The sequence below is a fragment of the Ceratotherium simum genome, chromosome 1 (genome assembly GCF_057802395.1).
Source record: "Ceratotherium simum simum isolate JZ-2026a chromosome 1, ASM5780239v1, whole genome shotgun sequence".
Taxonomy (NCBI): domain Eukaryota; kingdom Metazoa; phylum Chordata; class Mammalia; order Perissodactyla; family Rhinocerotidae; genus Ceratotherium; species Ceratotherium simum.
This window is the reverse complement of record NC_141900.1, coordinates 94,250,042-94,262,528: the sequence shown is the minus strand read 5'-3', so window position 1 is coordinate 94,262,528 and position 12,487 is coordinate 94,250,042. Positions and strand designations below refer to the sequence as shown.

Sequence of the window (12,487 nt, the reverse complement as noted above, 5' to 3'; positions counted from 1 at the left end):
GATGAAAAGAACAGGCCCTCTGGACACCTAACCTGGCTGGAGAGGTGTGCCCATGAAAAGGCATATAGTAGGGTTCATCTGCTGCATAGAGGCAGTGTGTAGAGTGAGGAACAAGTGGTGCAAGATATGGCCACACAGTAAAGAGTTTAGACTTGACCCTAAGGGCATGGGAAGCTAATGAAGGGTTTTACACTGGGGAATGACTTGATGAGAATTTCGTTAAGTTTAAGTTTAAATGCATCACTAAAACTTACATAGAAATGTCTGGAGAAAGCAGGGTAACCATCTTGAGTGAAATATAACATGTTAAATTTAAAACCATCAGTTTCTCATGAGTCTCTCTTATGTCAAACTCAAATACTCATCCTAGAAAATGGAAGTATGGTATACTATACATGTTCCCAGTTTTTGGCCATAACTGGCTCTGATAGTGACGGGTGCTTAGTCTGTTTCTCCTTTTTTTTTTTTTTGGTGAGGAAGATTAGTCCTGAGCTAACATCTGTTGCCAGTCCTCCTCTTTTTTGGTGAGGAAGATTGGCCCTGGGCTAACATCTGTGCCCATCTTCCTCTATTTTATATGTGGGACGCTTGCCACAGCATGGCTTGATAAGCGGTGTGTAGGTCCACACCCGGGATCCGAACCCGCAAATCCCGGGCTCCCGAAGTGGAGCCGGTGAACTTAACCACCACGCCATTGGGCTGGCCCCTGTTTCTCCTTTTTTAGTAAACAGAAGGGTACTGAAACCCTCTGAAATATACTTTGATGGTTGGATAGTGTTACTCACTTGCTATCGTTTTTCCTTTAACATGGTAAAGGGGAGAGTTGTTGACAGCCAAGAAAACACCTTTGTGCAGCATGGAGGAAAGAGGCAAGGATGTAGTCCGCAGTTCTCACAGGCAGGCTAGGTGTTTCTCAAGGAACTTTGCCTTTTTTCCCAGGCCACCCTCCCTTGTGAAGGTCGGGGAGTGAGCCTGCTACTTGGCTTGTCTCCTGTTACATAGAATTAGGAGGCGTTTTTGTTTTGTTTGTATTTATTTTTAACGTCGGCTTTCCATTCCCATCACCCATGATGCTGTTAGTTGTTAGTACTGGCTAGATAGACTGATATGAACCACTGGGCCCATAATCTTACAGAGGTCAGGCAGTTATCCTAAAACAGGCCAAGTGGTAGATCTCAAAGATCCTGCTACTCTCTGAGGGAGAACAAAGCCCCCTGTTGCACGTGGGAAGCCCCTCTGGTTAGGCTGTTATCTGCGTAATTTAGTGTGTGACTGTGTAAGGGGTCCTAAGACATGCCTGGAAAGATAGAAGAGCTCCGGGCTACAGCTTGATAAATTGGAGGTGGAAACCAGGCATCTAATGGGAGATGCGGGATTAAATTGGAGGTGGAAACCAGGCATCTAATGGGAGATGCGGGATTAAATTGGAGGTGGAAACCAGGCATCTAATGGGAGATGCGGGATTAAATTGGAGGTGGAAACCAGGCACCTAATGGGAGATGGGGGATAATAGTGGAAGACAAGTTACTAAGAGTTCGTAAGAGCTGGGAAGTTGAGCCAGAACTGCTGATCAGTCTGGACCAAGGGTAAGAACTGCAGTGGTTAGGTAAAAGCCACCCAACTTAATAGTCAGAGGAGATTATAAAATCTCAGATTTGGATAAAAAGTAGAAGCAAGGTGAGTTAGAAAAGGAAGCACATGTTTGGGGATAGCCAAGCAAAGACGGACCAGTCCTGGTATAGACTGGATTCGAGAGGCTGGACGGGGGGCATATAAGACCAGGGAACAGGGCCGGCCCCGTGGCTTAGCGGTTAAGTGCGCGCGCTCCGCTGCTGGCGGCCTGGGTTCGGATCCCGGGCGCGCACCGACGCACCACTTCTCTGGCCATGCTGAGGCCACGTCCCACATATAGCAACCAGAAGGATATACAGCTATGACATACAACTATCTACTGGGGCTTTGGGGGAAAAATAAATAAATAAGACCAGGGAACATATTTAGGATCCAGAGTGCAGCAGGCATCACAATGTCTATCAAATCTCTCAAGATTCTGCAACCCAGGTACCTCAAGATGCTAAATAGATGGAAAGAAAGAAACAAAAATGTTATTTTTGAAGATTATATGAGTGTCTATGTAGAAAACCCGTAGGAAGCTACAGAGAATTGGAATGTTGGTGGTCTACATGGGAAGTGGGTGGGGCACCGGCTTTCCTCTGCTACTGGACTCCTCTGTCATCTCTGACTTCCAGCCACTTACTACCCTCCGGGCCCAGGCCCAGGATGGTGGGGCCCAAGGTCCCTGAATGACTGAGTCAGAGCCAACTTGACCCTTTTGGACTCTCAATCTAGAGAAGGTTTCTTCCCCCGGTCTTATTCAGTTTTTTTCTAGTTAATAAATCCCCTTATTTTTTGCAATGCATTTCTAGATCCTATTTTGGAAATCAGAAGCTGACCATGATTTTTTCTTTTTTCTTATATATTACGTTTTTTGGGTTTTTTTTTAAAGATTTGATTTATTTATTTTTTCCCCCCAAAGCCCCAGTAGATAGTTGTATGTCATAGCTGCACATCCTTCTAGTTGCTGTATGTGGGACGCGGCCTCAGCATGGCCGGAGAAGCGGTGCGTCAGTGCGCGCCCAGGATCCGAACCCGGGCCGCCAGCAGCGGAGCGCGTGCACTTAACCGCTAAGCCACGGGGCCAGCCATATATATATTACGTTTAATGATTCTAACTCTCTGAGGCTAGAGAATGTGTCTGGCTAAATAAAAGATGGTTATGTATAAGGAATTGCAAAAAAAAAAAAAAAGCACAATGTTTTTGACAGTATTATCCCATTACATCAATTATATTGAATGAATGAAAAAATGAATCAAAGTAGATTGCAGAAAAGCAGCATATCATGAAGTCTAAGTGTGACCTTTAGGACAAACAAAAGCTAGCTAAGCAAAAAAGTAAAAATAAAAAAAAGTTGGGAGAATAGTGTTTATGAAGACGAGAAATTGACAAAGGCCGGGGAGGCTGTGGCCAGCACAGCACATTTAAGGTGTGGCGGGAGTGACAAAAGATGGGTCTGGAGCTGTAGGTTGGGGTCAGGTCCCGAAAGACCTTGCAAGCTATGGTAAGGGGATGGACTTTGTTCTGAGGACAGCCGCAGAGCACCCAATACCTTTAGAAAGGGAGGGACGTGATGACTCTGGCTGCGCTGTGTCAAAAGGGTGGACAGGACCAAGACTGCAGGTAGAGAGAACAGTTAAGAGGTTGTTTCAAGTGTCCAGGCCAGAAATGAGGTTCCCTAGATCCAGGTTGTGGCAGAAGGGAGGAAGAGGATGTTGGGGTTCAGGGGAGATTTATTCCCTGTTAGGGGTATTTCCAACAAGAGCTCAGGTCTTAGGAGAGTGCGCTACAAGGTTGGGTGTTAGGGTTGGATCATTTAAACAAATGTAGATTCTGGATTATATAAGAATGATTTAAAAACAACTGATGCTTCATTTAAAACACCAGTTATTTAGGATAATAGTTACTTTTTTTCTAAATGGAGAATGATAAAGATACTCTCTAAAGATCTATAATACCTGTATAAAGAACCATTTTTCATTGACTTCACAAGTCTTTCATTCAGTTATCACTGATAAACAAAAATAATCAAATAATCAAATCAGTACCCAGACTTTCTTACAAAAAGAAAAAAATTTAATTGAGCAAGCATAAAAGTAACTCAGTGCCATTAAAACAATGTACAGGGCCAGCCTCGGTGGCCTAGTGGTTAAGTTCGGCATGCTCCGCTTCAGCAGCCCAGGTTTGGTTCCCAGGCACGGACCTACACCACTCGTCTGTCAGTGGCCATGCTCTGGTGGTGGCTCATGTACAAAAAAAAAAAAAGAGGAAGATTGGCAGCAGATGTTAGCTCAGGGTGAATCTTTCTCAGCAAACAAACAAACCAAAAAAAAAATGTACAACTATCTCAATGTTGAAAATAGGTTTTATGGCTTTATCAAGCAATTAAAATGCACACTGAAGAAAAATATGGATGAAATTCCTGTCTATTGGTTTAATTCCATTTGCTTTAAGTCAAATCTATTTTTACCAGTAACTCCATACTATTTACTTTACACATTTTACGTGCATAACTGGAATTCACTTATCTGGAAATGTTAGCTTTCTGGAATGTAACTCCGAATCTGAAAGAGTGAACAACTGTGTTATGAGTAGCCCAGGTTGTTGTCATAAAATTCCTATACTGAAGATCATGTCTGTTTATCCTTGGGAGGATAACATCAGAATCCATTTAGTCTTATTTCAGACACAGTGTTTTTTTCCTCAGCCCAGCAAGTGTGGAGTGGGAGTAAAGAGGCAGGCAGCACAAGAAAAAAAAAGTTAACAGCTTTTAAGTGGGGAATGAGGAAAAATGATCTGCAAGACACAAACACAACTTAACATTTTTTTCTCATGCTGGGGCTATTGGTTTAGGAGTAAATGGCTCTATCCACCCTAGTAACTCAAGAGGGCATCCCTATGTTGTAACATTATATGTCAGAATTAATATCTACATCTGACATATCAGTAAAGGAAAAGGTAAGATGAATTGGTTCTATTTTAAAAATAGAGAGATGTATATGCTGTAGAAAGATTTCTTTCCAAAATTAGCTTAAATTGTTTAGAATTTCTGGAAAGTGGCAAAAAAGGAATGGCTCTTTGCAGACACTTAAGAAATGAGGCACGACTGTACTGTGATGTAGAGAGGTGAGTAGTGTGATACAGAATATGTAGTGGGTATCCGTCACAGTGAGAAATAATACAAATAAAGAAGGCACAGCCTCTACCCCCACCTTGCTTGCAGAGGCTCTAGCAGAGCAGTCTGGATATTGTCCATCTGTTATAACTGAGGAGCTGGAACTGGCTAGGAAGGAGAGTCGTTGTCAACCACAGAGGTGGAGTGGGTGGCACAATAGAAATACAGTGGGTGGAAGATTTTTGTTTGTGTCCTGGTCATTTTCCGACTATCTACTGGCCCACTTTGTAAGACTATAAAAAGATCCTGATGGGCCTTCTGTCTCCCGAATATAAGCTTGTTTTGGTCACACATCACTAAGAAAAAGACAAACAACACAATAGGAAAAAAAAAGATATGAAAAAGCAGTTCAGAGAAAAAGCATATGAAATATGCCAATAATCACATGAAGAGATGCTCAGTGTCATTAGTATTCAGGGAAATGCATATTAAAATCAGATAATTTTTTTTTGCCTAGTGTATTGACAAAAATTAAAAGGATAGATAATATCCAATGTTGGCAAGGATGTGGAGAAACAACACTTCATTGTTGGTGATAAAATTTTTGGACCACTTTTGGAGGACAATTTGCAATATCTGTCAAAATTTAGTATGCTCATGTTCTTTGACTCAGCCATTATAGTTTTGCAGTCTGTTCTACAGAAATACTCACACAGATTCTCAAAGGTACACTTCCTAGGATGTTTTTAGAAACATTTATTTAGAAGTGTTGTTGGTAATAGCAAAAAAGTGAAATCAAACTATGTTTTCATTAATCCAGGAGTAAAATAAATGATGATACATCCATACGTGAAACCCTGTGCAGCCACTGAAAAGAATGAGGTGGGGCTAGATGTACTGACATAGCAAGATTTCTAGGACTAAAGTGGAAAAAAGTTGTAGAATGGTTCATATAGTATGATCCTATTTATGATCAAATAAATGAGCATAAAACTATATCAGAATATGTGTATGTATGTACATAAATGCATAGAAACAGTGTGAGAGAATTCCTACCAAGCCGTTAACTGTGTCTGGGAAGAAGAGGGGAACTGGAAATGGTAGGTCAGCATAGGTAGTCTTTCATTTTTTTATTCTAAATAGAGTTGAACGTCATTTACCCAGAATATCCAGTATCTGACCTATTCAGGATGAGCAATATTTCTGGAATCCAAACATCTTAATTATAAAAAAAGTCAATAATAAAAAAACAAAATAAATGAAAAATGTATTAAATATTTGTTATCACTGGGCCGGCCCCGTGGCTTAGCGGTTAAGTGTGTGCGCTCCGCTGCTGGCGGCCAGGGTTTGGATCCCGGGCGCGCACGACTCACCGCTTTTCCGGCCATGTTGAGGCCGCGTCCCACATACAGCAACTAGAAGGATGTGCAGCTATGACGTACAACTATCTACTGGGGCTTTGGGGGAAAAAATAAATAAATAAAATTAAAAAAAAAATTTGTTATCATAAATGCAGCAAATTCATTTGATTTATTAAATTTTGATAGAAAAGTAGAATTTGAAATATATACTCATTTCCTTTAAAAGGGCAGAAAAGCATCTGGCAATGATGAAAATAGGAAATTTTAATTTGTCAGGAAATCCTTGTTCATCTGTTGAGTATGGAAACATCAGTGATTATCAAAGGTTTTAGAGTTGAGGATGATGGATCAACTGTCTTTGAAAAGCTCCTCTGCCAGGGTGAATTGCTTGCTTATGCTACATCTCTCCCTTTCACATTTTCTAGGACCTTCCCATCAGTAGTAAATGATCTTTGTTCCTTAAAATGTACACAATATAAAATGGCCTCTGCTGCGGTATCTTTGGTTCATCAGTTACAATTCAACTCACGCTGCATAAATTGGGCCACTGTGATATCAACACTTGGTCATGGTACCCAGTGGCTCACACCATCACTGTGAGCCCCGCACAGTAGCAGATGGTTCTGTCATTTCAGTAGGGTTATACACCGTATTCAAGTTTACTTGTGTAATAAACATTTTTTTAAGTACAAAGTTTATAAGTATCCATAAGGCATTGTTGACACATGCTTAGTCAATGCCTATCATCTGATTATGTGTAAAGAATCTTATAAACTACATACCTTATTTATAATAATTCTTTTTTTTTTTCTAAATATGGAAAGCTTCATGAATTTGCGTATTATCCTTGCGCAGGGGCCATGCTAATCTTCTATGTATCATTCCAATGTTCATATTTGTGCTGCCAAAGTGACCACTTATAATAATTCTTAACCTTTTTCTTTTTCTGATTATTTCTAGGAAATTACTTCACAAAAGATGCCATCAATTCCCATAAAAATTACCCAGGTGACCCCAAGGACATCGTTATGTTTGCAGCCCGAGTTCTGGTTGGAGATTTTATTGAAGGAAATGCAAGTTACACAAGCCCTCCTCCACCGTATCACAGCTGTGTGGATACAAGTTGTAATCCTTCCGTTTTTGTCATCTTTCAGAAAGATCAGATTTATCCAGAATATGTGATTGAATATACCGAAACAGACAAAGCCTGCGTGATTTGTTAGAAACGATGAATACAGCATCGTAAAGGATGCCATAACCACTCTGTTCACTTATGGAACCAGATTGCCCCAGTAGTTGAACTTTTACATTTCCTCGCCCAGTTATCCAATGCCTTAGATCAGTGGTTCCCAAACTTTGCTGCACATTTGAATCATCGGGGAAGCTTTAAAAAATTCCATTGTCCAGATTGCACCACCTTCCAACTAAGTCCCTGTTTCTGGGGTGAGAGCCAGGCAGCGGTGGTATAATCCCCTGAGGATTCAAACGTGTCATAAAGTTTGGGGACCACTGTCGTGGTGAAGACTGATTTCTAAAACTTCTGTAATTGCAGCAACCTTTCTCTCCCAACTACTCGTTTAGTCGACTGTATGGCATGGTTTTGTTTTGGTTAAACTGAAAAAAAAAAATTAATTTGGGAAGTTTGAGAGAAATCTAAAACTGCCTTTTGAAATAAGGACATAAGATAGTACAGCTTTAGATGGAAGACTATGGAAAGTTTTGGGGAAAATGTTTAAGAATACACTAGAGGAAAAAGTAAAGGTAATTTAAATAGCATTACAGACGTAACTGTAGTACTGTCCCTTTGTGATGCAACTGATTTGGGGCACACATTTCTTTATCTCTACGTTTATTTAGGGGACTCCATCCAGGTTGACTCTTTCTAGAATGCAGTAAAAAGAGCCCCCAGGGATGGCTCAGAGAGAAGCAACCAACTGGAGTTAATTGCCCCATTTGGGTTCTTTATGGCAAAGTAGACATTTATATTCTAATCAATATGATTACAGAAAGGGTTTTTTCAGGTCAGACTTTCATGAAGTATCTGTATTTTGGGGGGACTGAGTTGCAGTAGCCAGATTCACACAAGCGTGACTGATAAACCCAAGTCTTATTGTAGGCGTTCGCTGCGGCAGATGAGGTTCACCAAGGAATTGGGAGCAGGGCCATCCTATTGAAGGATGGGCCCCCTAAGGAGGCGAGATTTGTTTCCTGGTGAGCACAGAATCAGAACAAAGAGAACAATGCCCCAGATAGGCCTTGCACCTGCAAGGGGCTTCTTTTTCTAAATATAACGGATTGTAGGGAATTGTAGTACAATCAATTTTTAGAGCAATTAAGGTGCCTGGACCAAGATTTCCTTCCTTATTATGAGGCAGGTTGTTCCTTCCAGTTTTCCTTTTTTCAACATTCCGTACCAGTCGCCAAAATTTCCTGTTATAGTTCCTTCCATCAGACATGTTATAAAAATTAATTAGCATTAGAGTTGATTTTCTTTTTTTTTTTTTTTTTAAGATTTTATTTATTCAGCTTTTTCCCCCCAAAGCCCCAGTAGATAGTTGTATGTCATAGGTTCACATCCTTCTAGTTGCTGTACGCGGGACTCGGCCTCGCGTTGGACGGAGAAGTGGTGCCTCCGGGCGCTCCCGGGATCCGAACCCGGGCCGCCAGCATCAGAGCGCGCGCACTTAACCGCTAAGCCACAGAGCCGGCCCTAGAGTTGATTTTCTATTTGTCAGATTAGATTAGTGCAAAGATCTCCACAACTCTTTGGCTTAAAGGGCCCCAGCAGTAACAAAGGTATAGAGGTTATTTAGGGTAGGGTTATTTTCTGGGAGGCCTGCCACAAATCATTACTCTCATTCACTTATTTTTTTCATAGTAGCTTCCGTTTTGGAGTTTCCATTTCCTGATCTTGACCCTCACATTGCAGAGATGCAGTCTATCCAGCTCTATCCAACTGCCCATTAGACATCTCGAATTGGGTATTTCATAGGCATCTCGAATTCAATATATCCAAAATGGAACTCTCGATCTGCCTCCCTCAGATGAATCAGTTCCTCCCCCAGGATTCTGTATGTAAGTAAGTGATGTCACCATCCACACATCTGCTGAAGCAGAAATCCAGAAGGGATCCTCGACTCCTTCCTCTCCCCACCCCCCTACACATCTAAGCTGTTCCCAAGTCCGGTTTTCCCTCTTAAATATCTCTTTGTCCCCTTCTAAGTTGTTCTTTACTTAGCAACAAGAATGGTCATATTTAAAAAAATTTTTATTTAATAATAATCTTTCAAAACACAAATCTGATCATGCCTTTAGAATAAAGTGCAAAATCATTATCATGGTCCCCCATGATCTCTCCCTCCCCTACCCTCTGTCATTTATTTTCTTTCACACCAGCCACTCTGGCTTTTTTTGTGTGTGTGTGAGAAAGACCAGCCCTGAGCTAACATCTGATGCCAATCCTCCTCTTTTTGCTGAGGAAGACTGGCCCTAGGCTAACATCCGTGCCCATCTTCGTCTACTTTATATGGGACGCCGCCACAGCATGGCTTACCAAGTGGTGGGTCAGTGGTCGCCCGGGATCCGGCCGGCGAACCCCGGGCCGCCGCGGCGGAGCACACGCACTTAACCGCTTGTGCCACCCTGCTGGCCCCACACTCAGGCTTTCTTTAGGTCTTTGCTACCCCCTTTCACCTAGCTCAGCAGTTCTCAATTAACACTCCTGCTTTTTTTTTTAATGACAAATACTTTGTAACAATCACTTTATGCAGGGATTCAACATGCAATTCAGTGGTAGTATACTCGGCCTAAACACAATTTTAGAAGTAAATTAAAATTTAAATAAAATTAACATAAAAGGTGCATAACTTGGGCACGACTATACTAGAAGACCTAATTAAGTAGTCAGATGTTTACACCTACTTATAATGAATAAATTTGAACTTAAAAGGTAGGAGATCAGAAGCTATTTTGTACAAAGAAGTATGGTAAAATGAAAAAGCAAGCATACAAGTGGACATCAGAATAAAAACTAGTGATACAATGACTTATTTGCATATGATAATACTTATTTCTATAAGAAAGAACGAAATAGCCTTAACTGAAATAAAGATACTATGCAAGAAAATCTACAGATTGTTGAAATGGAGAAAATGAGGAAATAATATATTTTTGCAGACGAGCTGTAGGTCATACATGAATGTCTAGTGAGACATTCAAAATTCGTATAGGGTGCAGAATAATTCCTTATTGTGAGGAACTGTCCAACGTATTGCAAGATGCTCTGCATACTTGGCTCTCACATACGAAATGCCAGTAGCACCCTCTCCTACCCCCAATTATGGTGGCAACCACAAACCCTATCAGATCTAGTCACCCTTTTCAGAGCACTAACATTTCGTGACATCCCCTTTGCTGTCCTGAGATGACTCAGAGATTATACAATCTACTTACACACATGAGTTTCTTAAAAAATCAATTTAATGCCCTAACTCTATTGTAATGGAGAAACAGAAGGAAATAAATTTGTAATGAAAATAAAATGAATTTCAATATGTAAATGCTCAGGCATGACTACGCTATATGACATCATGAAATAGACAGATATTTACTCCTACTTACAGTGAATAGGTTTGGATTTAAAAGTCGATCAGAGGCTGCTTCCTGTAAAGAAGTACAGGAAAATGAAAGGTTAGAGGTGTGGGTGACACTAGAATGAAGACCAGTACTAGGGTAAGTCCTAACAGCCCATATATCTTATCTGTATATAAGGAAAAGAGCGAAGTTACCTTAATTGAAATAAGGATAATAGGACAAGAGAAATTACAGATTGCTTAAGAGGAAAAAATGACTTATATTCTCTTAAGTGAGCTGTAGGTCCTACATAAATGTCCAGCAGGACATTAGAAAGTCGTATAGGGTACCGAATAATTCTTCATTGTGTGGGACTAACCCATACGCTGCAGGACATCTGTTATCCCTGGCTGCAGCTACTCAATACCAGTCAGAGTCCCAGTTATTATGAAACTGACAACCCATCAATTTCCAAATACCACAGTGAGAACCACTGACTTAGTTAATATCTAGCATCCTTAGAATAGCTTACTTTTACCTCCATAAGGAGTCCTCCTGTAGATTAGATTAGATCGGATGCGTGCCTCCCAAACCCGTTTTTAAAATACTTTGCGCCTTGCATTTGTTCATTATAGCATCCATCCAACTTGAAGCTGTCTGCTTTCCACCTTAGAATGTAAGCCAGCCTGTCTCGTTCACTGTGCCACACCCGATACTTGGCTAAGCGCTTGATTTGTTGATAATTGGACAAATTTTGTTGATTAAAGTAAGCTCAACTATTCAGTAGTTGACTTGTATTTCTTATTCTTCAAGCTTAATTTGAGACTAATAAAAAGAAATAAATATTAATTTTGCTCTGCTGCCTTTATTTGCTGTATTTCTAGATATCTCCAAAAAGATGATCAGCTGCAGACACCATTTTATTCAACGGGGGATAGAAGATGTGTTTTCCCCTTCCAGCTTTATCATTCCAGGACTCAATGACTGAGGAGCCTTTAAGCACACTGCTGGGGAAAGGCAGGGTGGTGGTGATGGAGAAGCCTGCAATTGGTTGGCACATCTTTTGTCTAGGGACTTAGAGAAGGAGAGGCCGGAAGCTGCTAACACACCTTTCTTTCTCTGGTCCCAGGGGTAGGAACAGGGCCAGGCTGAGGCACAAAAGCTAAAAATGTAAATGGTTACCAGCAGAATTGTCCTGTCAGTCACTCCTTCAAAAGCCCTTCTCCAGTCATTCTTTTAATCACAAAGCTTTGGATGCAGAGAGAGAGAGAGGAGGAAAATCCCTATATGGCGGTATAGATTTGATTAAAGTGAAGGTAAAGGGCCGGCCCCGTGGCTTAGCGGTTAAGTGCGTGCACTCTGCTGCTGGCGGCCTGGGTTCGGATCCCGGGTGCGCACCGACGCACCGCTTCTCTGGCCATGCTGAGGCCGTGTCCCACATACAGCAACTAGAAGGATGTGCAGCTATGACATACAATGATCTACTGGGGCTTTGGGGGAAAAATAAATAAATAAAATTAAAAAATAAAATTAAATAAAATAAAGTGAAGGTAAAAATGCCATTTGATTTGGACCTCAATATAAATAAAACAATGTATAGCCAACCCGTTGCTGTCAAAGCATCCATGTTCAAATAAATGAAAATGCTCTGAAACCAAGCATGAGCAGACATTTGAGTTTTTCCAATTAGTTATTTGTTCTATTTGGTTTTTTAGTTTGTCATAGCAGGTTCTCAATTTTCCAGAAATGTTCATTTGAGAAAACGTTATTTAAAGTTTTAACTTTTTGTCCTACAACTGGGAAAATCTGCCATTGTTTCATTTC

General features: G+C 40.9%; 1 protein-coding gene, 1 long non-coding RNA gene and 1 other non-coding gene across 10 annotated transcripts in view; 1 reads left to right on the top strand and 2 right to left on the bottom strand.

The window, feature by feature from the left end:
• ZC3HAV1 (zinc finger CCCH-type containing, antiviral 1) overlaps positions 1-11,524 on the top strand; it is a 62,049-nt gene extending 50,525 nt beyond the window's left edge. Inside the window, exon 13 of the mRNA XM_004430825.3 lies at positions 7,052-11,524. Within this exon, the coding sequence (XP_004430882.1) occupies positions 7,052-7,314 (263 nt within the window). The 3' untranslated portion in view covers positions 7,315-11,524. The remainder of the gene's footprint in view (positions 1-7,051) is intronic.
• LOC147918287 (uncharacterized) overlaps positions 1-12,487 on the bottom strand; it is a 35,972-nt gene that overhangs the window by 18,217 nt on the left and 5,268 nt on the right. For 7 of the 8 annotated variants that reach the window (XR_015552321.1, XR_015552315.1, XR_015552310.1 and 4 more), the window contains exon 2: positions 10,712-10,753. This is a non-coding gene — a long non-coding RNA (uncharacterized LOC147918287). Of the gene's footprint in view, positions 1-8,577; positions 10,754-12,487 lie in introns of those variants that run through there. The other variant, XR_015552312.1, reaches the window with a different exon arrangement.
• On the bottom strand, positions 6,902-7,008 carry LOC147918288 (U6 spliceosomal RNA). The gene has a single exon (XR_015553521.1). It is a non-coding gene; the product is annotated as a U6 spliceosomal RNA (small nuclear RNA).